At 38.5% G+C, this 26,325-nt stretch overlaps 1 protein-coding gene across 1 annotated transcript in view; it reads left to right on the forward strand.

Annotated features, from left to right (window-relative positions):
* Positions 1-26,325, forward strand: part of NEK11 (NIMA related kinase 11) — an 84,184-nt gene that overhangs the window by 9,936 nt on the left and 47,923 nt on the right. Inside the window, exons 2-8 of the mRNA XM_044419162.1 lie at positions 13,532-13,697; positions 16,129-16,247; positions 19,757-19,821; positions 22,079-22,205; positions 23,727-23,876; positions 23,974-24,052; positions 25,825-25,910. Coding sequence (XP_044275097.1) covers positions 13,532-13,697; positions 16,129-16,247; positions 19,757-19,821; positions 22,079-22,205; positions 23,727-23,876; positions 23,974-24,052; positions 25,825-25,910 — 792 coding nt within the window. The remainder of the gene's footprint in view (positions 1-13,531; positions 13,698-16,128; positions 16,248-19,756; positions 19,822-22,078; positions 22,206-23,726; positions 23,877-23,973; positions 24,053-25,824; positions 25,911-26,325) is intronic.

The following is a 26,325-nucleotide window of genomic DNA, read 5'->3' on the forward strand; positions in this document are numbered from 1 at the left end:
TTTAATGTCATGTCACTAATGAATAAAAATATCATTACGTAGGGATCATTTTTAACATAATTTAGATAGGAAACTTTTCTGCTTGTTTTATCAGCTTTTCTGCAGTTTTTCTCCAGTATATTATACATCTCTCACAATTCACTTTGATCTTGTGAAATTTTCACTAGACTTAAGTGGTATTAGTTTGCTATGTAGACTGTATTTTAATTTAATTTTATTAAATTGCCATTTCTTCCAGTTGAATATGATAGATCAGGAGTGCAACTACATTTTGGAAACTTAACTGAACAAATTGTGTAGAATCATTTTACCTATAAAAGCAAATGCATGAGCAAATGCAGCTTTTCAAGGCACACTCTTGTTAGACCACAAATAGGATTTCCATAGGATTTCTTGTCCTGGAGTCAAACTATATTAACCTGAGCTCAACTCCACAGCTGTAAAATTGAAATAATATTGATTAACTGGTTATATTTATATGCCATCATTTTGACCAAACATCAAGGAGGTATACACCCATTTAACACCCATTTATTATTGTGAGCCGCCCCAAGGCTTCGGTGAATGGGGCGGCATAGAAGCCTTCTAAATAAATAAACACAAAATAATAAAACCATAAAACAGAACACTACTAATTAACCATTAAAATTGCAGTTAGAACAAATAAATAAATGGCTGGGTCAAAGAGATGTCTTAACATGTTTTCTGAAAGCTGAAAGAATGAGGGCAATTGTAATGAGGGCATTGCATAATTTGGGAGTGACACAGGAAAAATCCTTTCCCAACCAACGGGCCTGTTTCAGCCAGTAGACCTCAGGATGGCCCCTCTTACACATCTTAATTACTGAACAGGTTTATAACAAGTCAGATGGTCCCTTAGATGGCCAGCTTCTAGGCCATTTAGAGCTTTAAAAGTTAAAACTGGTAGCCTGAACTGGCTAGCAAAATATCAGGCAAATACTGCAGTCCTTCAATAATCATATAATAAGATTTCAATACCATGAACCTATTGGTAATTGATATATTTTTGCACCAATCAAAGCTTCAGGACACTCTTTAAGAATAGCTTGACTCAGAGCATGCTGTAGTAATCCAGTCATGATGTTACCTAAGCTTGGATAACTGCTGCCAAATCAGGTTGATTCAGGGGAGGTTGATGCTGGTGTACCAAACACAACTGTGCAAATCTAGCTCTTGCCACAGCCACTACAGCACAGGATCATAAGGTATGGTCCTGATCTTCCAGAACAGGTTAAATCCCAACCCCTGGATCAGGTTTTGCACTGGTCAACAGTCAGAAGGAAGAGTGTACTTAGGAGCAATAGCAGCAACCACTTCCATATATAGGTCAACCAGGGCAGGAACTTGCCCAAGTGCATCCTGGAAATGATTCACATAAGCAGGAACCAGTCAGACTATTTCAAGCAGTTTGCCATCCCTGCAGAAGTGACTTATGTCAGGGGATTACTGCAAGGATGATTAGGAATTATCAATTTTCTACAAAAGTGTAATATAAATTGGGAAGAGCTTTTTGTGACACCTTGAAGACAACAAATATATTTGTTGTGAACTTTTATAGGCAAGAGCAATTTAGTGGAGATTATTCAAATTGAATGTCATACTGTACTTCTGTAATAATAAATATAGCATTGTAATTATTATTATTATTATTATTATTATTATTATTATTATTATTATTATAACATTTCTATGCCACCCCTTGCCGAAGCCTTGGGGCGGCTTACAACACAATAAAATTGAAATACAATAGCACATAATAAATAACCATTAAATACAAAAATACAAAAAATTGTTGAGGGAACATGCACAAACATTTCCCACAAAGGGAGATGTGATTGCTACTTACATTGGTACTGTCTCGTAGAAGGCAGTAGTATACTGAATGATAGTTCATAGTAGTCGAATAACATCCTTGGCAATCATTTTGGGGTTAGATCTAAGACCTACCTTGTTGTGCCAGGTGATCTTAGGGGGCAGTACACCTCAAAAAGGAGGCCCTTGCCCTCCAGCTTGCCTCAAAAGGTTTGGGATTTTCTACTGGGATTTACCATGCACAGCCAAAGAAAACAAGCCCTGGTTTTGCATTCACACAAATACACACAGTTCTTAGAAAGGAAAGTTTATTTATCAGAAAAAAATATATAGTAGGCACAAGCTTTTAACCAAAAGTTGTCCAGACAACAAATATTCCTGTTGTATCCTGCTTTTACTCTGTATTTCCAAAGAGAAAAAGAATTTCCTGCCTAACACACATGAAAAAAGAATGACAGACAGTCTAATGGGGGGGGGGGGGAATTACCTGTCCTAATATTTTACTCTTTCTCTCTGAACATGTGTCTCAGGACAATGGATCATCCACCCTGCAGGGTTGTTTTGCCTAATCTCTATGGGGGAAATGCCTGACCTTTTGTCTGCAAGAATTCCAGCATCCGTTCTTATCTCACACCAGAAGCCCAGGATAGGTCCTCCTTCCATAATTCAAGCCTCCCAACAGGGTCCATGGCCTACATACCTGTCCTGGTCTGGGAGTTTATGGTTATGGTGTTAATACTGATATTTACTGCATTACAACCTTCTTTAAGAGTAGGGCTCCATTCACAGAAGTTTCCTCTGCCAGATTTTTTGGCCTTTTTTCCCCTCATCCACCAAAGCTCACCACATTTAGCAGCTTCTCATTTACTGGGAGAGGGGACAGGAGAGTCTACTTCCTCCATTGAACTTGCTGCAGCATAAATCTGTATGTAAACCTTTGCTGATGGGAATACTTTTGTGAGGTAAGAGATTAGAAGACTGCTTAGTAGGGATTTTGATGCATTGCTTATTTTTAGAAATCTGTACCTTTAATATCTTGAACACAGGAGCATAAATGTATCCATAACACTTAAAAAACTACTGTACAGTTTGAGGCAGATCTTTAGGTCTTGCTCTGCTGGTGGTTCCGGTTTCACTGCTTGTGCCAACTCGAAATAGTCACAATCTGATGTTAATAGAGTGGTAAAATAGCACCAGAAGAGCACTAGAAAAAAGAGAGCTAAAGTAACATTCATAACCACTCCCACAATGTCCCTGGCAATTTCATTCTCACCCATCCATCATAATTATGCTTGCTGATAATACCACTAGATTCTGCATATGTAGAAGACAGAAATCTATATTTGGCAATGGTAAGCATGCCATGAAAATGTCATGGAATGCATACTCCCACCACCAGCAATGTACAAGAACACCAATATACCTGGAAAAGCCTAAATATCTTCTGTGGCACAGTGGGCATAACAGCTGAATAGCTGACACCCACACTGCACCTGGAGAAAGGGTCAAATCCCACAGATTATTGCAAACACTATATACTGCATGTACATGTTGGTGTCTGTATCAGAGGAGCAAACTTTCAGAATGATGCAAATTATAGCAGCAATATCATGAAGGCAAACACTATAACTTGGTCTATATGAAAAGAGCAGAGCGATGGGAACCTGAGGGTGCGGGTTTGAGATTTACCCTGGGAAATTAGGCTCTGACTTGCAGAGGCTGCACTTTATGGGTATGTGTGGGTGGGAGAAGGGTGGTAACAATTAAGTGTGGGAAAAGGGAGAGGGAGACAAACCAGAACCCTGGGTGTCCATATCACACAGCTGCACTGAAACCACACAGCTGCAGGTGCAAAGAGGAACAAATATCATTGGCATTGCAACTTCCCCCAGGGGAATTCCTGTAGCCTTTCCTTCATCCTTCTATCATGCATAGAAACCAGGAAAAGAGCTCAGTGCTGAAGGGTGTCTTTTGGAGCTGGTGCTGAGTGGTACAATGCACACATCCCTGCAATACACACAGTCCCTTCAATCCTGCTGTCTGTGGACTCTGAGGAGAAAATGCTGAGAAGCAGTGGTGTGATAACTGATTAGAATGGACTAGTAGCCTGTCTCAGTCACATTATTTGCATTGTTAATTGCTGCTGTTGTAAACCAACCCTTTGGTCTGTAGGATACTAGCCCAGGAGTTGGGGGATATCTTGACCTCTCTTTCTGTTAAAGGGTTGACTGGCTGTAGAGAAATGAGAGACAGATGAAGATAGGTAGCAGCTGTAAGAGTAACTGTGAGCAGTTGCTTATGGAATTAATAAGGGAAAAACTGTCCTTATCTGATGCTTTACCATTTCATCTGTTTTAATTCAGCTCATCACCTTGTTGGGTGTTCACTAACCAAATAGCTTGGCTGATGTTTACATTTTGCAGGCTTAATAGTGTGGCAAGATGATCTTACGAAGACAGCAATTCTTTAGTATAGGGAATTGCACTGCAGGGCTGTCTACAGTTGATATTTGCCTTCTGTCCCTTGGTTTTGATCCTACAGGGAAGGATGAGTCAGAAGTGTTTGGATGGCACTAGCAATAGATGAAGTGCAGTTTTTGTTGCCTCCCCTCCCCTCCCCAGAAAGCACTGGCATCACATTGCTCAGAATGCTAGTGGCATAAATATCTTTTTTATTTTATGGTAGGATCTGCTGCTATCTGTAGGACAATGGAAGGTTGCCAAGTCAAAATGTTTCCCTTGTATTTGAGAGAGAAGTGGGAAACAGGTTTTGCCTGTGGATGTCTGAATGATCTATACATACTGGAGTGCTTAGATGGATGGAATAGTGTAGATTCAGCAGTGTGTGTTCAGGCATGGTCTGTCCTTCATTTGCCCACCTGTGTGTGTGTATCTTGCTCTTGCGGCCTCCGCTTCACCACTGGGATAGAGATCAACCAACACCCTCTGATGGATGGGTGTTGGTAGTGTCCTTACGGAAAATATATCTAAGTTTCTGAGACTACAAGTTTATCAGTTTGTCCATATTTTGTTCTCCTTGGCTGTTACGACTTTTGGTATATTTTTGCTCCCTTTCACAAAATCATGTGGATGACCTTTCCCCCTACCAGCCTGCCCATTAGTGAGATCCTCCAAATCTTCCTGCCTTCAGAGGTAAAATAATTGGTAATTTTAGATACAGCCTTTTTGAGGGTGGAGCCACACCTTTGGAATGTTCTTTCCATTTCTTAGCCATATTTTTAAAATTGGCAGTATTTTATGTAGCACTTCCATGCTGTTTTATTTTACTGTTTTGCCAACATTATGTAGCTTTTCATTCTTATATTTTTATCATAAACCACCCTGTGATCACTTGGGCAAGTATGGGCTGTAAACAAACTAATTTGTCTTATCACTAGTGTTCTTCCTTGTTCATTCTTTTACATACATATTTCTTGATTTGATAGCTCAGCAGTATAGCCCTGTGCCAAGTACATCTTGATTTGGGAGGTGTGTGCCTGTGTTGAGCCCCTCCAACTCTTAGTGCTGTGGTACTTGTTGGCAACCTACGTTCCAACATTGTGGTATAGGTAAGAGCACAGGACTCTTCATGAGAGTTAGTAGGAATCATAGAGTACTAGGGTCAGAAGGCTCCGAGAAGGCCATCAGGTCCAATTTCCTGCTGGTGCAGGGCACCAGTTACACCATCCCACTCAGATAACTGTCTTGTTTCATCTTGAATGTCTCTAATGTGGAAGAGCACACAACCTCTCTTGGGATCTAATTCCCCTGTCATATTGCTCTGACGGGTAGGAAGTTCTTTCTTGTGTGGTACCTGCACCTGGTGTACTGTAGTTTAAGTTCTGTGTCCCTACACTCTGGGGGGAGTGAGAGGAGGTCTTTTCCTTCTTTGTGACATCCTTGGAGGGTTAGAGTACTAAAATGTCACCTCACAGTCTTCTGAATAGGCCCAGTTCTGAGCACAAGCACTGCTTTCTGCTGGTATGAGAAGTATAGGATGGGAAGGAGCAAACCTTAAACAGGCACAAAAATGTTACCTCTTTCCCTGCTGTGCCTGAAACTTCCTGATTCCACTTCCTCCTCAAACTGGCAGTGTTGCTTCAATGTAAGCAATTCCTGAGTGGTAACATCTTCCTTGTTCAATGGTCCTGTAATGTCAGTGTGAATTCCCTATGCCCCTTTATTCTGCTGACCAAGGGGATTTAATAGCGATCTTATCTGTCCAACAGCCTTATCAGATAACTCTGTTTGTGTAAAATAATGAAACTGCAGCAGGCAGGCATTGAGGTTGCTTAATCAAAACACAAATATTTGATTTCTACCCACCTCTCCCACATTAATCCCCATAAATCTGTTTTCTTTTGAATGAAAAAGTACTTCTTCCCATAATAAGCAGAATTCATCATTGATGTCACTGCATCTCCCCCTCCCTTTCTTTGTTAATGCATCAGTCTTTTAAATTTACAGCATATGGCCTCAGACACCCTCTGATGATTAATCTCCTTACCCAAGCAAGGCCAATTGCAATCCATTTTTAAATGGACTTTCTGTTCCTACATATTGATTGGCAATCATGTAGCAAATTTACATTTGACTTGGCAGTTAATTTATTATTTCCGCAACATTCTACATTTTGAATATAAGAACACTGCCAAATAATGTGTTTCCATTGCTAGTTTTCACAATATTAGCATAAATCTTTGTCTACATGTCTACCTGTACAAGAGAAGGAACAGTATATTTCTTTAATTTTTTAGAATTGCTGCAGTACACATGTGGCTTCACAGAAGAAGCCCTATACCAGGCTATTTTTTACTTAACTTTCTCACAGTGCATATAGTAGCCTTGGAACCCTCCAGATATGAATCCCAGCATGACCAATGATTTAGCTTGATAGAAATCATAGTCCAAAACATTGGTGGGGCTGTACCAAATTAGTGAAGTCTGGTATGCAGTACAAAAGATCCTGCTAGTAAAAGCCCATTTAGTCAATGAACCTCTTTCCTACCTTGGCCAGCCTCATGCATACCTCCAGGAAACCTGTAAGCAGGGCAGTAACGCTCTCTTAAGTTCTTCAGCAGCATATATTCAGTGGCATATTACCTCTGAACCTGAAGGCAGCACAAAGCCATCATGGGTAATAACATATAGTGATGCAGTCGACCATGTGCCTCTTTGACCCTGGCCAGTTATGGTGAAAGGCTGATCAGCTGAGCTCAGGGAATGGTAAATGTGTTCTTTATTGTGGCCTCTGTGCATCAGGGTGCTGCACCTGTGCAGTGCCTATTGCTAGGAAGATTAAACAGCTTTAACGGTTTTGGCAGGAAATCTGCACCCTCCCCTGCCTAGTATAAAGTGCCTGCTATTTCCCTGGGAAAAAGCCCTCCTTCAACTTAGAGGTCTATGGTAACCACCGCCCAGTTAAAAATGTACCCTTTGGGGAAAGATTTTGAAGAGAGCATTAGTAGCACAGCTGCAGAGGCTCTTTGGGGATATGGGTGTCTGGACTTATTCTAGTTTGGACCCACTCTATGGTCTAAGTGGTGGCAGTGAGATAGTAAATAAATGTTTGACAGTACAATGTTAAACTAAGCGTATCTGAAGTTATTAGTGGCGTTTATTTCGCTAATGAATGCATGGTAAGTATGGATATATTTAATTCATTTTTTCAGTTCTGGTTTAAGAAGAAGAACCATGCTGGACCAATGAGGAAGAAGCATGCAATGTAGCAGGGGAGCAATGACCATAGGGTAGAATTTTAGGCGCAGTGGCTAATGGAATATGTGCCAATGCTGGGAGGACTGTGTGAAACCATGATAAAACAGAAACTGCTTGATCATCTATCTGTCAGGTAGATCATGGTAAAAAAAATGCAAACCATGGCAACCATGAAGGATTGTTTGTCATATTCTATGAATGCAGCCTGTATTACAAGCATAGTTGCACTACAGATTTACATCAAGCCAGTTTTATTTTTACTTCCTTTTATTATATTCAATACACATTTGCCTTTTTTCACAATAGGCCTGGGTTCACTTTTGACTAAGCTGTTCATCACAATACTATCATCTCTTTCTTGCTCAGTCAGTACTAGCTTTTCCTTGATCTCCCAAGTATTTAAGTATGTATATAAAAGTATTTTATTCACAACCTTGTGGCCTAGGTTAGGCTGAGAGTCAGTAAATGGTCCAAGGTCACCTAGAGAGCTGCATGGCAAAGTGGGGTTTAGAACCTAGATCCCCCAAGCCCCAGTCCAACATTCTAACCATTATATCACACCATATAAATGCTTTTGTTTATACTCATTTCCAAGTGGCAGAAATGAACTTAGAAATTGCTAACCACATTTTACTTCAGGTGCAGTGCCCAAGCCATGCCCGCACTAAGCCATGCTGGAAGTTGTAGGATGTCTTTCTGTCTAAATATACACATGATTATCCTATTATTATATTTTACTAAGTAAGCTCCCCACCCTCTCTCATATGTGCATGCATGTGGTATACTTGTGAAATTAGGGAAAACCACTGCTGTAGTTAAAAAAAGGACTTAAAATGGATAGAGGATCAGGGCTACACATGCAGACCTCTCCACCTACATCTCCAGGTACATTGGTCCTGTCTATCTCAGTTCAGGCCTTGCTATATTGGATTTGGAAGGCTTTTAAGGGAATTCTGTTCTTGTTCACTTGAACTCCAGTACTGCACAAACATGGTTTTTCATGTAGCATATGCATTTATCAGCTTACCTCTTCTACCTTGACCAACAGTGGGTTTTTTTTTTTTTTTGGATGCTAGCAAAACCATTTGACCTCTCACAATGCAGTGATAAATTGTCAAGTTTTGGGACAAAATACCTGCTACATGTAAGCAGCCATGCATATTAAGAAAATACCAACTCTTTCTTTGTGTCTACTGAATATCCTCCAGCATATTTCAAAAGCTTCTGTGTCTGTCAATGCTGGCACTTTCGCATCAATTGTACATTCTGCAGTTCTTTACATTTTACATTTTGTAGTCAAGTGCTCCCCAGTTTAGCCTTGCAAAAGCATGGAATATGTAGAAGCTTATTGTGACAACAATATGCAGTTTCTGTAATGGGAAGATGAAGAAATGCCAGAAAATAAACAAGCAGATTCCCAAATGAATATGGAATATTTAAATATGTAATTCACTAAACATTGGATTAGCGCTTTCAGTTCCCTAAGCAATTGCTCTTTAAAATGTTGAACTGTTTGACCATGTTGTGTTTATCTAATAAAAAGTACCTGGCATCATGCAGATGGCCTCGAGTAGTCCCTGATCTCGTGTCCCCTATAAAATAAATTGCATTTCTTGAAACTGGTTTATAAATTGGTGAGTTGGAGATACAGATATATAAATCAATGGAAGATAGCAGCAGCTACTTGTTCTGGTAATTTTTCAGAGGCAGTGCAGCATGTTTCCAAATAATGTTTGTGGACCTCGCAGAAGCATCTAGCAGGCCATTGTGGGAAACAGAATGCTGGAGGAGATGGACCTCTGGTGTGAATTATACTTGTATAATTATTTGTGTGAATGAGCCATCACAGATTTAACAGTAAAGATAGTGTTTTCATATTGCATCAAAATCAAGCTGAAAGACATGTTGCTTAAGAAAATATTTTTGCTGCTACAAATAATCAAGTGTGCTATATAAAAATACAGAGAAATCAAGTAATGTTCATGCCTGTGTGAAGCAGCCCTGTCTCTCACCTCCTCTGCATGTGATTTGTCATAAATGATTGGCCCATAGCTTTCAGCAGAGTTTTTCACTGTGAAAAGCTGGGGCCAATTCAATGCAGTCTCGAGTGATGTGATGTTTAATAAAAAATCTGGGTAAATCTCAGAAACATTTCTATTTTCTTCTAGAATTCTATTAGTTGTGGTAATTTCTGTAACACTTTGGCAAAAGTATATTACTCTCTTTTTACAACTGCTGTTTTTTTAATCTCTATACTACATGTACTGTATATAAGTAATAAATCTGATGGTATTGTAGAAGTTTCTTCAGTTAATGGTAATATGAGTGGTAGGATGATATTGAACTACCATTGTATGGCAGCAAACCAGTGTCTAATTTATAAATGTACAGGTTCTTGATTTGCTATCCAGTGACAGAATTTTAATAAGATAAATATTTGTCACAATGTTTGACAGGTGATGGTGGCATCCAAATCACTGAGCGAGTTAGGTGACAAGCTGTCCTAGCATGTCAGGTTTTTATTGCTGTCTTTGGTGCATAAAGATCTTGTATTAAGTGATATTTAAAGAAGACTCATTCTGCTTGACAATTTAGTGACATGATCTGTGAGCAGGAAGAAATAATGTTATGGTGTCGAGTCAAAGATGAGAAGATTGCAGTAGATATTACTTATTTTAATAGCACTGAGCAAGTTGGTGGCAATGTAGACAAGCAGATTCCATGTATTAGTACAAGATTTCCAGATGGGTCTTAGGCAAGCTATATGTATATCAAAACATTCACACATTATTGCCAGCTAACTGATGGATGATATTTGGGAAGAAATAACATAAAAAGATCCAAAACAGACTATTTCCCCGCTTTTTTGGAATTCTCATTGTGAACAGCAGCTATTTAGCTATTCAAGCTGAAATTTACCTTTTGATTTATTCAAACCAAGAAAGGTATAGCTTGATCTTCCAAAAAACACCTTTCGATATTGTATTCATATATTCAGCTAGTACTGATATAAACCAGGATTATGCTTTATGATGTTTGCCCAATTAAAATGCATGTGAAGATGTATTATTTGATACAGATAGCATACTTTTCTTTATTAAACTTCTGCCTAACGACAATCTTGCCTGATTGCTTATCTTCTCTTCCATATTAAAATATTATTTAATAATAATAAACTGCATCATCATAATAACAGCACAGTTGAAGCTGGTTGCCCATAACTCTTCCAACTTGAAGGATTATGGGCATCTTATGTAAGGCAAGAGGACCATGGAGACAAAGCTGGCTTCCATGCTTTTCTCACTATGCAAAACACTTAGCTGATTTCAGCTAAGTGTTGAGCCTTGGAGAGCAAGGGAAGGAGGCTGAAGCACCATGAGGATACCTTGTATCATGATCATGTCTGTTTCTTCCCATCCCCTCCTTCGGAACACTAACTCACACCCCTGAAGTTGCATTTCCAATCAGGGAAAAGCAGCAGGCATGGTTGTATTGAAAAAAGCTACAAAGTGGGGAGGCTTCTCTGAGCTCAGAATGAGTTCTCAAGGTTGGAGCTGGGAGTCTGAATAATCGTATGACCATCTAGATGCTGTCTAGTGGCAATAGGATGACACTGTAAACTTATTTTTGAAGTTGCCATTGAGTTTTATTATGATCCTGTCTCAATAGGAGTACTTTTGTTTAATTCATTCTGCTTTCATGAAGTCTCTAAACGCTTCTACCATATTATATTTGAGGGTGCGTTCCTCAAAATGGAAATCTTGTCTCTCAAATGTTTTACCAGTTGACATTAAACCTTCTCCCACAGTTCTGATGTTTGGAAATCTTTCTAAAGTCATCTTTTCCCACAGGCCTTCTCTAAAGTGTGACCCAGCCCTCTATGGTTTGCAGGGTACAGCGACATATGTAGCTGTATTGCTGATTAATTTTGTATGGGGCTATTTTATTTTTTTAATGTTTTGATGACATTTTGTTTTATGCTCACCATTTTGATACCTCTATAGAAAGTTGTATATAATTTTGAGTAATACATAATTGCATATATATGCAAGCATTTCATAAGCTTTGGGTGATTTCAAAAACCTTTGAAAGCTTTTGACAGAGAATGGGAATATGATATGATGTCCCAAAAGAAAATAACAAGTCCGAAAGCACACTGGATGCCCTAGGCATTTCTATAGTATCTCTCCAGATTGTGGCCCATGTACATGGGGAATAGCACTAGAAACACATGGAGAAAATATTCATTGTTATTTCTTATGTCTGGATTTCTCCTGTTGAAAGTACCAATGGTGAGGATCTCAGCATGCTGATGATCATTTAGTTTAGTCATTTAAGCTTGTGGGGTCTCACAGGGGAATAATGATATCAACTTGGTGTCACTTTTGCAGTGTGAAAGCTATTATGTTGCCTTTAGCATTATACCCTTCAGTGTGGACAGCAATGGGAATGAGGTAACTGCCAGGAGAGAAGCATTTTCCATCTTGTTGGTCCTACTGTTCTGCTGCCTAGGGATGGGGAAGTTGAGAGGAGGATAAAGTGCCCTTTCTTTGGCTTAGGGCCTGGAATGCTGATGAGAGGAGGATCATCTCTTCCTGCTGCTGGGGAGTGGGCTGTCTGAAATAGAGGGAATTCGGATATAAACTGACATGAACCCCTTTTCCAGACTAATGTAGAAATCTAAACCTAGTTATTCCCTGCAACTTGTGTGTCTCAGAGTATCATAGTGCAGTTCCCAGCTTAAAATTATGTCTCAAAATGTGTTTAAAATGCATATTTTGAAATGAAATATGTATGAGAATAAGAATTTGAAAGAAAATATGTATTTCATGCAAATCCTTTAAAGAAGTTGCAGATTAAAGTAGAAATAGAATGGAATAGACTTAAAACTAAACACATGCAAAATTGACATAGCCTAAAACATGCTATCCATCCACTCCTAGTCTTTAGTGCCTTGTCATTTTTATGCCTTTTTTAGAACTAATTTGCCATTAAAAATTGTTATGCAAAAAACTGTGAAAGTACTTCTGTTCAGTTTAAATATCTGAGACTACCAGCAGAGTGAGGCAATTCCTCCCTCACTTTATTGCAATATACGGGGAGAACCCACTCTATCTGAATCTCTCCAAAATACAAACACACAAATCTTTTACTCCTCAATTTGCCTGCCACAGCCCTCCCCTTCTCCCTCATTGGCTGAGGTACTAGGGGTTTACAAGCTTTCCATCCACCTACATATTTCCCATCTCATCCCATTGCATACATCTACATACATTGCATGTGTATTATAATTAGCCTATTTTCTATTCAAGGTGTGTGAGTTAATATTCATCAGCCTATTATGCCTGCATGCTTATAACTACTAGGTCACTAGTTCACCCCTCTCTCACTTCACCTTGCCCTATGACCCCCTGTCTCATAAAACTACTGGGAGGATGAGATAGGAAATAGCACACTTTCTTTCAAATCATCATTACCTTTTCTCCCCTCCACATTCCTTGGCTTCATGACTTGGTTGTTTGGCTCTCTGTTTCTCAATCACTGAGTTACTTCCTTCAAAATGAAACTAAAAAACTGAGATAACACCTTATCTTTGCCACAGAAATATAAATTATCACTTAATAACAATTAAGCAAATCAAAGGACAGTTAAGTGGTTATTTTCACTAATCATCCAAGAAAAATATACAAAAACAATAAAATGGGCAGGGCCACTGAACAGGAAACTTTAAAGGCTCAAGAGTGCTGAAAAACTTCCATAGCAGTTTGCCTGTTCTCAGTGGACACGCTGGTGCTGCAATTGCATTCTTTGCTAAAAATCACAAGAAGTCAGGTCTGCAAAAACACTTGTTTGAAGGACAGCACTGAAATGTGATGCACAGAAACCACCAAATTTTTGTCAGTAGTAAGGGAACAAAGAATTGTAGAAAAAAGAGCCAGCATGAAAGCAACCTACATTATGTTTTACCTTTTTAACAACAGGAAAGTTTTAAAAGAAATCTCTGTGGGGAACCTCAAGCCCAATGAAACAGTTGAAGCCAACTTAGAAGCAAAGTTGTTGTCCAGGCTAGACCATCCAGCTATTGTCAAATTTTATACCAGCTTTGTAGAAGGAGAGAGTTTTTGCATTATTACTGAATACTGTGAGGTGAGTCCTCTGTGTTATTTTTTCAGGGGTTGCTAAGTGAGTGTTCTTTAAAAGAGTGACAGTGGTGAGAAAACCCCTATTGTATAAGAACAGAATTGTATTGATTTGCAATAGTGTCTGGTGGTGTGCTTTTTGATGGGTTTGTGACAAAATGCCCAGAGGTGCTTGCAACTGTCCTCAGTGGAAAAAAAAATATACACAGAAGAAATGGAGGTTCCTTGCTTTCCTGGTTCTGTACTTCAGCCGAACCCAGAATGTTAAAATGTTAGTAGTATTAGACAGAATACAGCTGTATAATGATCTCTGTATATTTTGAGCACAATTGTTTCTGAATACCTAGGAACATATGAGAGGAGTTTTTGACAACCTGAATTTTGCTGATGCATTTATTATGAAAATTGAGCCCCATATCTCACCAATTAAACTTGTATAGAAAAGGCCTATGGAAGAGGTATAATGCAATGCAATGCAATGGTGCCCCTTCTGCATTGCTGAAAATGCACCAGTTTGTCCATGAAGCTCCACTGGTATAGGTTTATATGGACTGATACCTCAGCCAAGCTAGATTTAATGAGGCAACAGCATCTGTTTGATTCATGTGTCCATTAATGTATAAAATGTGTGGTGAGGACTGTTCATTACACGGAAAAGAGTTCTAGTGCTTTAAGCCTTTGCGTCCCAGCCTAGCACATATAAAAGAGCAGAGTGACATTAACTTTGGGAGGGAGGGAGTCTCCCCTTCTCACCCATCCATTTTCATGTAAATAGGAACCTTCCCCCCTTTTATGCATGAACAGGAGAGACATGTGGATAACTATATCAGGCCTAGCTGGTTCTAAGCGTATCAACTAGGTTAAAGGATTTTCTTATTAGTGAAAACAAATGTTGGTCTCTTAAGTCTTAATATTGTCTGAGGTTTGCTGCTTTTAGCAGTTATCATGAATGGAGAATGCTCACTGCTTATTCTTCTAACCTGCTGAGAAAAAGTTATTGTGATGCAGGATCTCTGGGGCAAAGCTTTCTATACACTAATAGCAAACTCACTCTTCAAGTGTGGATCCATATGCAGTAAAAATGACAGCATCTCTGTATAAATGGGAGGTATCAGTAGGCAAAAAAAAAGGAGATGGCATGGTTGGATGGATTCCTGAACTGAAGCATACATTGACTGGGTTTAGACAACATGATAAGCCACACTGAAAGGTTATCATATTATTTAAACACAGCCACACTAACAAACCATGGTTTGTTAACCACGAACAACCCATGAAAATGGCCATAGTTTGTTGTTGGATTATGATACATAATTGTTTATAGTTAAAAACTATAGCACAGCTAAGTTCAGACAACGTGATAAGTCAATATGATAAGTCACAAAATAACAATCCACACTTAATTTTACTCAACCCTTGAGTGTGGATTTTCATGTTGTCTCAACCCAGCTATTGTCTTTCTGTTCCCATTTATTCTAAGAACTTTTCCAAGGACTAGTGACTTATTCATTGTTCATCTAGTGACTTTGAACACATTCTAGCTCTCACTTGAGAGCCATTTCAAGCCATGCCCTGCAGGCTTTCAGAAGGCTGAGATGGAAGCAACTTCACTGACACACAGTGGCCACCCTTCCTTTAGCAACTGTGCTCAGTTGCAAGGTGCTGGAGTCCTGCTGCACAGCTGATTTATTCAGCTAGAGCTCAGCTTCATTACAGCCATCTGGTGACCAACCATTGCTAAAGTTTGCATCCCCCTTCCCCTCCTACTCATTCTTGTCATGAGTTAATCATCCTCAGTAAGGATTTTCCCTAATAATATTACCCCAAACAGCTGCCTAATTTGAGTCAGACCTTGCATCCAGTCCAAAATGCATGCTCAGGGCCCACCTAGATTCCTTCTGTCAAGAACTTTCAAAGCCCTTCTGGTTTGCCCTGTCCAGGGTGGCTTGGTAGAAATGGATTTATTTACTCTCATTTGCATTTTTTGCCTCACACTGTCTGAATGTAAATGCAGACTGGGATTTCCTGGTCCTGTGGCCTTGCAGGAATAGAGGATGCCTGTACCCTGCCCAGTTTCTGGAGTGTCCAGTCTCAGGATCTACCACCAGTTGTAGATTTATGCCTGACCATAACAAGCACAGTGGCAGAGCTCTTCTCCACCAGTGGAGGGGCAATTCTACCCCATCCTAAGCCCTCTTAGAGTGCTATCTGTAGGAATTAAGACTGCACTTTACATTCTGCTAAGTCTGGATCATTCCCATTGTATTTTGAATAGTATAACATATCCACGGTGTATATTTATGTAAATATGTATTAGTATTCACTGACAAAGATAAATAGAGAAATCTTGACTCTCTTCATATCAATAGGGGGTTTCTCCAATTACCTTCAATTAAGATGTAAAGCTGTCCAAATATTAATCTGCTTCTGTGTTTCAGGGTCGAGACCTTGACTTTAAAATTCAAGAGTATAAAGCTACTGGCAACACATTTTCTGAAAGCCAAATAATAGAATGGTTTATACAGTTGTTACTTGGAGTCAACTACATGCATGAAAGGTACAGTAATTTGATTTGATACAGTTGTAAACCTGAGATAATTTTTCACCACTCAGTTGCTAATAATAAAGGGAAAATTAAAACTTGCTGAGGAATCTTTATCTTTCTCTGATACAAAATTTCATTCTGCCACCTTGATTAGGACAGTTAATAATCTGATGAATGGGAATGCCATTTTTAAAACATATTTTCAAAGTTTGGCCTTTGAAATCTTATGCAATGTATTATTATTTCAGAAAAGGTGATAATGTAAAAAACTTATTTTATATTGTTATCTCTTGTATTTTAATTTGTGTTGTGAGCCGCCCCGAGGCTTCGGCGAATGGGGCGGCATAGAAATGTTTTAATAAATAATAAATAAAAAAGCAGTAAGGCAAATCCAGGCAGTAAGTTTTTAGTGTCTTTCCTAAGATCCTGGTAACCATATTGTGAATGTTTGTGTAACTTTTATTTTTCAAATGGAAAAATTCCATCTTTTCATAGTGCAGCACTAATATTAGGCTGGGCAAGTATAATTGGGGCTTGTACAGACCACCTTTTTAAATTTCTGAAGTACAATGCTTTCATGGATGTAACAAGTGTTCCAATGCATCATTGTTCCCAGAGCTAAAGCAAAAAAAAAAAGAAAAAAAAGAATCAAATAGGAGTTACCAGCCAACCAGAAAATAACAAAAGCTGTCTGGCTCAGTTGTTTTTCTTTTGTTTTGTTTGATTGCTGGAAAAGCAATGGGCAGAGTCATTTCTTATCCTCCCCCACCATTTTTCATTTAGCTAAAAAACTTTGGTCAAGAATATCTAGCCCAAAAGGTTGGAAATGCCCAGGGGCTTTAGCAGAAATTTTTACCATACTGTCAGTCTTGCATAAAAGGAACAAACCTTGCATAAATCTCTAAGGATTATTTGAAAAGACCTCTTTTGATAGGTTTCATACAAAAACAGGTCTAATTCTTTAGCAATGAAAGGAATGTTTCAAGAAACCTCTTTATAGTTTCAGAAGTGACCGTTGTTATTACTGCTGTCACATGTTACTGACTTGACGGTTTGTTTTACATATTCATTTTCTTATTTCATCAACCTTTATTGTGAGCATCATATAGTTTTTGATTTCTTGGTACATTGGTGGTATTAGAGAAAACTTAATACTTTTTATTGGGCTATTACCAATACAGCCCAAGGTGCTAGCCCTAAATACTTGAACCCTATAACCTGGGAGGTGTCTAGAATGGCCATTCATGAATCTCTAACAAAGAGGAACTGCATCAAAAGAAGCCATCAATTCCCCCCCCCCAATATTTTACAGGTGAAAAGTTGGAAATAATTACTGTAATTTAAAGGGGGGAAAGTACACCATAGTGTGGAAGACTGTAACTTAGAGACCTGTACACCTTATTCATTCTGTTATCCAAGTGCTTTTGATGGGTAACTAGAAGGGCCAGCTCTTCCTTCTGCTGGTTCTTTATCTTTAAACTGTACTGATAACCCTTCAAATGGAGGACCCTAACAAAATAGATGACAGTCACCTGGCAGTCCTTCAAACAGAAGACTGTTCTCTGTACGAGAGGACCCAAGACTACCATGGATTGCTGAGAAGTATAAACTATGTACTGGGCAGAATAAATAATTGAATGGACAATGATAGTATCTGAATGTTTTACAAAGCAAAATAAAGAGCTAGAAATGGGCTTACAGGCCTGGTTGAGAACTACATCTGAACTAGGATGTAAATATTCAGATTGAGATTGTTTATGCCCTTCCCTTTTATGCATGAATTCCCTTCAGTCCAGCTGGTTTTGATGTAACTGGGCTGCTGAAAGCCAAGCACAGTTTATACTGTGTGCCTTCCCTTTGTTTAGAGAGAAAGGTGGGAGAAGCTCACCTCGCTGAACTTCTTGCTCTAGGGAGCTAAAAGTATTTTCATAGCAAGAGACCTTTCCACAGCAATATATTCTACTTCAGTTGCCAGCTTACCTCAGAGGAGCATTTATTTATTTAGCACAAGCACACAGTGCTGAGAAAGGAACTCCTGTATTATTCCAGTGAAAAGATTTTCTGTCCTATGAGTCCTTAATGCTAGTTGCTGGTTTGAAAGATCAAGGATCAATGAATAGATTCTTAAGCGTGGAGTTATATATGGCAGTGGTTCTTGGAGGCAGGCAGATGGGATTGGTGACATACCAGAAAGTGTTGAAAAGAGTTTGAAGGGGGAAAAATATATTATGAAAGTAGATATAGCATGTCCAAATCCATGCATTGGTATTAAAACACTGGGTATCAAAATGCTTAAAGAGGTTGATAGTCTCAGATTCTTATGGTTGCAAATTAATCTAACCAATAAAACTTTGGCAGTCAGGTGATTGATATTAGCATCTGAAAAGCCAAGTAAACTGCAGATTCTGCTGGGCAGAGCCCAGATTCAGTGGTGTCCTGCACTAATTCTACCTTTTGTCTGCCAAGGTCTACCTTGACTGAACCTGATATGCCAGATTCTGACTTTATTCTAGCCCTTCTCATTCAGATATTTCTGGGTCATTCCTCAAATGAGGCACATCTGTGGTGTCTTTAGAGGTGTGTATGACTGAAATGCAGTCATGGAGGGTTAAGAATTTGATGGGGGGGGCGTTTTCTGGTCAAAATCACTGCTTACCTGCTTCCTGCCTCCCCCAACAGAACTGTATCTATTCCCCTGCACATGGGAGAATGAGCAGATATTTTTAATAGAGAAACAATTGCCCTTTAGGAAAAGGTTAATTACCTTCCCCTTACCCCCTGAGTGGGAGAATTTTTCAATGTCTCCAACGTTTTGCTTCTTGTCCTGATTATTCTTGACTGCACCCCATGATACACTTCACTGAACCAGTACTTTCGACCTCAGAAGTTGGTGTCCCTGTCAGAAATATTTGGCTTTTCAGGCTTGTAGCAAATTCCAGTTCTTGTTAATTGGGCCCACAGAGCTGCCCTGTTTCCAGAGTATGCAACAGAGTCGTGCTAGTACAGGATCACTGTTCTGTTGTGATTAATTCCAGTTACTAGACTGTGATAACTGGGAGTGAGCCATCAGGTTAGTAATGCACATGCTAAAAGAATATGGAGGTATTTAGCTTACACAGAAGCAGCCCCCACTGTCAGACAGATAACGTTTCTAATAGAGTCTGTGGTTTATTTTGAATGAGAACTGCAAGGGGAAACCATTCTTGTGTGGATTTCTGGTGGCCATTATTGAAATACCATCTTCAGTTCTGTGTACCTTTATTTAGAAATCAGTCTGAAACTTGAAATACGAGGCCTGAATCTATCCATTGGTGTTCAATAACTGGACATCAACCGACCTAACTAGTACCAAGTAGTAAATGTGTTTAAAATTGCAATCAAAAATCAGTAGGACTCACTTCCAAGTTCAGTGTTTTGGAGAAAGGTATAAGCTTCATAAGAGTAATAAACATGCTTGTCAGAATAATTAATTGCTACTAACACTTTTACTTCACTAAAATAAAGCTTTTTAACTATTTCAGGAGAATACTTCACAGAGATTTGAAGGCTAAGAATATTTTTTTGAAAAATAACCTGGTTAAAATTGGTAAGTTCCCTGGCCCCAGGATTTTATTTCTCTAAAAATTCCCCTATACAATATCCAGGATTTATGTTACACGAGAAACACTGCAAGATCTTTTGGAAATTTACATTAAATAGAGGCACTAAACTGTCCACTGGAGTCCCAGCAAAAGAAGTTCCAGTATTGAAGTCAGTGGAGGGCCACATTGAAATGAGGTCCTACTAACTGTTTGAGTATCCTAGATGCCAGTGCCAGCCTTGTGCACAGGATACTACTCCCACCACCCACAGCTTAACTCCTTGCATTCCCTCTCCACAAGCAAATGTCTGGTATCAGAGCTTGGCTAAGAAGAAAAATATCATGGGTGGAAGGGGGAATTGTCATCTCCTCACTTGTGCACCTTTTTAATTTAAAAATGGACTTCACAGTATTTTAAAATACTGGTACTTAACTTTAAAATAGCAAATCTTAATGTAAGTTAAGATTTTGATATTCTGAAGTGTTTAAAACCACTCTCATTCTAGAGATATCTGCTTATAACAGTGCATTAATGCTATCAGTGGTGGTTTGGGTGTTGGATGCAGATACACATTAAGAGATGAATGTGAAATTGAATCCTCATGGATCCTATCCGGGAGCCATAGTTGCATAAGTTTGCACATAAATAGATTCATAAGGCCCAGGAAAACAACTGCTCATGAAGTACTTATAGCTCTGTGTGTTCATTGAAAGCAAACATTGATACTTAATTTTTACATATTTTTGTGGCAGGAAGCTGCTTTTTACTTGTGGTTCTTTCATGTGAATGGCTAATTTAACCATGGACATCCACTGCTTTTCATAAGAAGCAAAACTGTACTAGATCAACAAATGGTCTAATCTGGAATAAGGCAGCTTCCTGTGATTTTTTTTTTCTATATTTCAGCCCAGCAGAGTATGTTTTGTTCACAATGTAGAGATGAAAACATATACAACTGAGAAAAAGCTCATGCAAAATTTCTTTCCCTTCCAAACTTTCTTTCAAAACTTCTGTTTAAATTTTCCATATACAAACTATTTCATCATTACCACTGTATGCATTTTGTTGGATTTAAGACATTTAGAAACCTAGGATGAAATGAAAAGAATTTAACACAATTTAAAAAAGGATTTGCAGACCTCTTTTTTGCTTAAGAGGGGCAGGAATTGTGCAAATGAGCATTGAAAAGAGGAATTAAATCCTTGTGCATTCTTTGATCATTTTGATTCCAATTAGCAAACAGTGGAACAAGAACAGCTATCTAAGAGGGATGGTTCAATGTAGAGTTCTGCACTGAGCAGGTGGCTGGACCCAATGGTCACTTCCAACTCTACTATTCTATCATTCTGTGATTCTAAGACCCAATCAATCAGCAAAGCTCAGAAGAACTAAGATAATCAATACAACCCTAGTGATACTGCCTCAAAATATTCTTTAAAGAGTAAAGTTTTAGAAATAATTGCAAAGTTTGCTGAATCATTACTTTTTTTTCCAAAATTTAATTTCAGATTTGCGTTAAAGCTGATCTGTTCTTATAGGAGATTAACTAGTGTATCTTTCAGCATAAATTAGTTCGGTATAAATCTTTGTATTTTTTCTCAAATAAATACAGTACTGTATTTCTGAAGTCCACAAAGATCATGGTGTCTCCCTGCCCCAGAATGTGCATCCTCAGACTTGGCCTGTGCTATTAATTTCTCTTCCCATTTCAGTTTTAAAAATGCATAAATTAATTTCTCCTTTAAAAAATCTGACCAAAGCTATGTTCTCAGTTTACATAAACTAAGCAGGCAAATGCAGTTGGCAAGTATTCCTTTGTGAAATCTTCTTTTACACTTAGGTAAGCATCATGATTAAGGTTATTCAGCGCTCAGAAGGGCCAGACAAACATATTCAAGAAATCATGCTGGTGATGCTCAGTTTGTGAGTGTGTTATCATGGGAAATATGCTAATCAATAACTGTTTGAACTACACAGGTGAATAAAATTTATGAAAAAAATGGTGCCAACAACAAAGCATCTTGTAGCATTTTAAAGGCTAACATGTTTATTATGGTATAAGCCCACTTAGTCCATAAAAGCCTATGCTGCAATATATGGATAGTCTTTAAGGTTTCACAAGACTCATATGTTTTTGCTGCAGCAGTCTAACATAGTTACTAGTCAGGAATCATCAAAAGAATTACTTCAAGCTTTGTTTCCCTTTCTTGTTTGATCAGGCATTTTTCCTTCAAGTAACCGTATTTCCAAATATTTTTCAAGGGGACTTTGGAGTTTCTCGTCTCTTGATGGGATCTTGTGATTTAGCAACTACTTTTACTGGGACCCCTTTCTACATGAGCCCAGAGGCACTGCAGCACCAGGGTTACAACACAAAATCAGACATTTGGTGAGTAGGCAGCATTCTGTATCCAATGTATTATTCATTTAATAACAATGCTCTCCTCTCTCTCTCTCTCTCTCTCTCTCTCTCTCTCTCTCTCTCTCTCTCTCTCTCTCACACACACACACACACACACAGGGAGGGAGGGAGGGAGGGAGGGAGGTGTTTCTAGGTCACTTTCTGTTTATGTGATGTACTTTATCTTTGCTTTCTTTGAAAAAATGCAATTATTTGAACCAATATGCTGCTATATCCCTGGAATACTGCAAAATGTATCTTGTCAAGGTCATAGGCTTCACTTCTTGGAGATCTGGTAATTTGAAATTTAGTAGAAATAGTTGCCTGCTAACAATCTCTACCCTGGCTTGTGCTTTGCCACTCCCCTCCTCTTGTAATTCATGTGTTTTGGCATTCATGTGCTGGTTTGTTTTCCCTGACATTCAAACTGAGAAAATGTGATTTAAGCCTTGGTTAGAAAGCAGGACATGAAATCTGTGGGGTCAGCAACAAAATGTTGTAGTGAGGATATCCTTGTTCAGTGTTCCAGCCAACTTGTCAGTCAAGCGCTAGGGCAGAATATCTATTGCACACATATTTTTCCCAGAAGGACATTCAGAACTCTGTGGCCATTAAGCGTGTTCAGTCTTCATTGGGTTGTCTTTATTTTAAAACCTACTTTGGGGATAGGGAGTGGGAAATAGCCTTGTGATAGCACAAGAGTTAGTCAAATGAAGCTCTGTACAGTTTACTCTGGCTACAAACTTGCAGAACTGTTTTCTTCAGAGCTGGATTCTAGGGAGGAAAGTAGAAGGTTGTCTTTTATGCGGATGTGGCAGGTCCAGCACACGTCTGCCCTCCACACAAATACAGAATTTCATAACCTCAGTACTTATATATTACTTATAGTACTTATATATAGTACTATAATGCTAAATAGTACATATGTAAGTATGTATGTATTACACATTACAGATGCTTTGGAAACACTGGATGATTCTGTAATTTAGATGATACATCTGGAAGCTGCCTTGGGTTCCTTGGAGCAGGAAGAATGATGGGATAGAAATGCAATATAACAATAATGTATTGAAAGGGAGTTGTAGTTTCTTATCTTTGGTATCGGGGACAACAACATTCTAAGCAGTCCTGGTTTGCATGATCAGGCAGCACTCTGTGGCACATTTAAATCACAATGAATTGTGGTATATGCAGGTGGTCATTTTGAATAAGCAGTTAATGAGTGCAGTTTGTCATTGTGTGAGTTATGACAATCAATGTGAAGATTGTGAGTTATGCATGGGTTAGAAAATCCTCACATAACCCTAAACCTGGCCATGGTTTCTTTGAAGGCTGTTTCTGGGTAGCACAAGATATGGTGGCCTCTTGAATATTTAGGAAGGAGTCAGTGGGTGCTGCGGTTCATCATAGCTTAAATAAGTCATGGAAAGTCACAGAAATTATGTGAACCCAAGTCAGTGAACTGGGATATTTTCTTGGTGCTTGAATTACACTAATTTTTTCCTCCAGGTCCCTTGGATGCATTTTGTATGAGATGTGCTGTTTGGATCATGTGTTTGCTGGTCACAATTTTTTATCTGTTGTTCTAAAAATTGTGGAAAGTGAAACCCCCTCTCTTCCAGATACCTATGCAAGAGAACTAGATGCACTGCTGCACAGGTGAGTAGTTCATTTGCTTTTTGTCCATTACTGGTTTTACCCTCCATGGATTGAATTAATATAAGAAGTAATTAATTTTCTGTCATTATGATTTCAGCATGCTGAGCAAGGACCCTTCACTGAGGCCATCAGCTGCAGAGATTTTACATGTTCCATATATTGATCATCAGTTACAGGTATCTGAAAAAAAGAAAGAAACAGCAATAGATCTAATTAGGCAAACCTGTATACTTGAAAACATGCATTGAGAAAAAGGGAAGTATATTGAAAATAATTAATCCTATAAAAACCAAAGCTATATTCATAAGGATCCTTATTCAAAAGTATCTTTGAAATCAAGGGGATTTCTAGCCAACCAATTGTGTTTAAACTTCTGTGTGAGATAGATTGGAGTGGGGAAGAGACCACCTGTCCTGTTATTAAGTAGATTTTAACTGTTTTACTAGGCTTCTTTTATTGTTACAGGATTTACTGTTTTAAATTATTGCATAATCTTTCTAGCAGATAAGGCAATATATAGACGATGACAACATCAGCAATAATCATTAAATGGTGGATAAGAGCAAAGGCTGTTTGTCCCTACTTCTGAGAAACCAAGGTCCATTCCAGATCTGTGGTTCTATTTGACTCTTTTAAGGTTGTTTGAGTCAAGTTGGTCAATCACAGAATAGACTCTTAGCACTGAAAGAATCTTGAGTGATCAGACCAAGGGTCTATCTAGTCCAGTTTTTGGTTTACACAGTATCCAACCAGCTGCCCAGAGCAAACCCACAAGTAGGACATGAATGTAACAACACCCACCAAGCTGTGTTTCTCTGTAGCTGGTGTATGTAAACATACTGTTTTTTATTCTGGACCAGTAGCCATCTGTACACTTTTACTCCATTGATTTCTCCAAGGCCCTTTTAAGTCATCCAAATTGATACCCATCACTATAACTTGGGGATAGAATTCCATAATTTATGCTGTGTATGAAAAGTACTTCCTTTTATTCGTTCTAAATCTCACACCAATCAGCTTCATTACCCCAAGTTCTAGAATCATGAGAGGGAGATAAAAATGCTTTCTTTACACCATGAATACTTTTATAGATCTCTGTCTTGTCGCTTCTTACTCATGTTTTTTCCTAAGCTAAACAGTAGTCCCAGATGTTGTAGTACACATACTTTGAGGAAACATGCCCCTTAATAATTTTACTCGTCTTTTCTACACTTTTTCCAACTGTACAAATATCTTTTTTTAGATGAGATAACCAGAACTGTCATCTGATATTCCAAGTGTGATTGCACCATAGATTTTTGTGAAAACGCTATGATATTGGCCACTTTTTCCATTTTTCATATAGGTTTAATATATAGTTTGCCTTTTTCACAGCAATCATTTTCATTGAGCTGTCCACTGCAACCCCAATATCTCTTTCTGGATCACCACTATTCCAGGCTGTACCCATTTATATTTGAAGTTCAGATTTTCTGGCCAATGTTCATTGCTTCACACTTCTTTTGCATTGAAGTGCATTTGCCATTCTGATGCCCATTCTGTATGGAGAGGTCCCTTTGCAGCTCTTCACAGTTCTTTTCTGTTTAACCATTTGGTGACATCAGCAAACCTGGCTACTTCACTCTTCACTTCTACTTCCAGTTCATATATAAATAAGTTGAAAAGTGCTGGTCTCAGTATAGACCGATGGAACCCCAGTGTTTATATCACTCCATTGTGAGAATTTGCCGTTTAATCCTACTTTCTGCTTTTCTGTTCTTTAACTACTTATTGATCTGTAAAAGGACCTTTCTTCTTATTCCAAGACTGCTAAACAGGCTGTAATCCAGCCCCCCAATCAATATAGGATTTACAGTGCCAGATGTAACTGTAGCACACAGTAAATAGCCAACAGATGAAACACTTGACTGTAATAAAAAGGTTCCTGCTGCTTTGTTTTCTTTTGTAGATTATGAAGTATAAATTCACAAATATGACTAGGAAAGACTGTATACTTGAGTCTCAGGAAGAAGCCATTGATATCATGAATGCTGTGTGAGTATGGAATTATTTTAGTTTAGGAGGCACAAAAGAAGAACAATTGAGATAAATTCAACTTCATATATGGGATATAGTTTGTACAGATTTTTCCCTTTTCTGTCAGGGCCATTTAAAAATACTTTAGGCATTAAAAACATTATTACTGTGCTGGTATGTAAGCTATTATTGGATTTCCAATAAGTATACTCTAAGAATAATTGTGTGTATTATTTGCTATACCACCATAATGGCACGTTCCAGTTTACCAAATACATTTAATTTGAAGAATATAAAAACCCAATGATAGAATAATCAACATATACTTGAAAGCTGGTAATTAAATTCTTATCCTTTTTGGTTTGCACTGGATACAGCATTTTATTTCCCTTGTATCCTTAGATTGTGGTTAGTGTAATAGGTCTATTACATT

Source organism: Varanus komodoensis, unplaced genomic scaffold, assembly GCF_004798865.1.
Source record: "Varanus komodoensis strain SLA01 unplaced genomic scaffold, ASM479886v1 scaffold10, whole genome shotgun sequence".
NCBI lineage: Eukaryota > Metazoa > Chordata > Lepidosauria > Squamata > Varanidae > Varanus > Varanus komodoensis.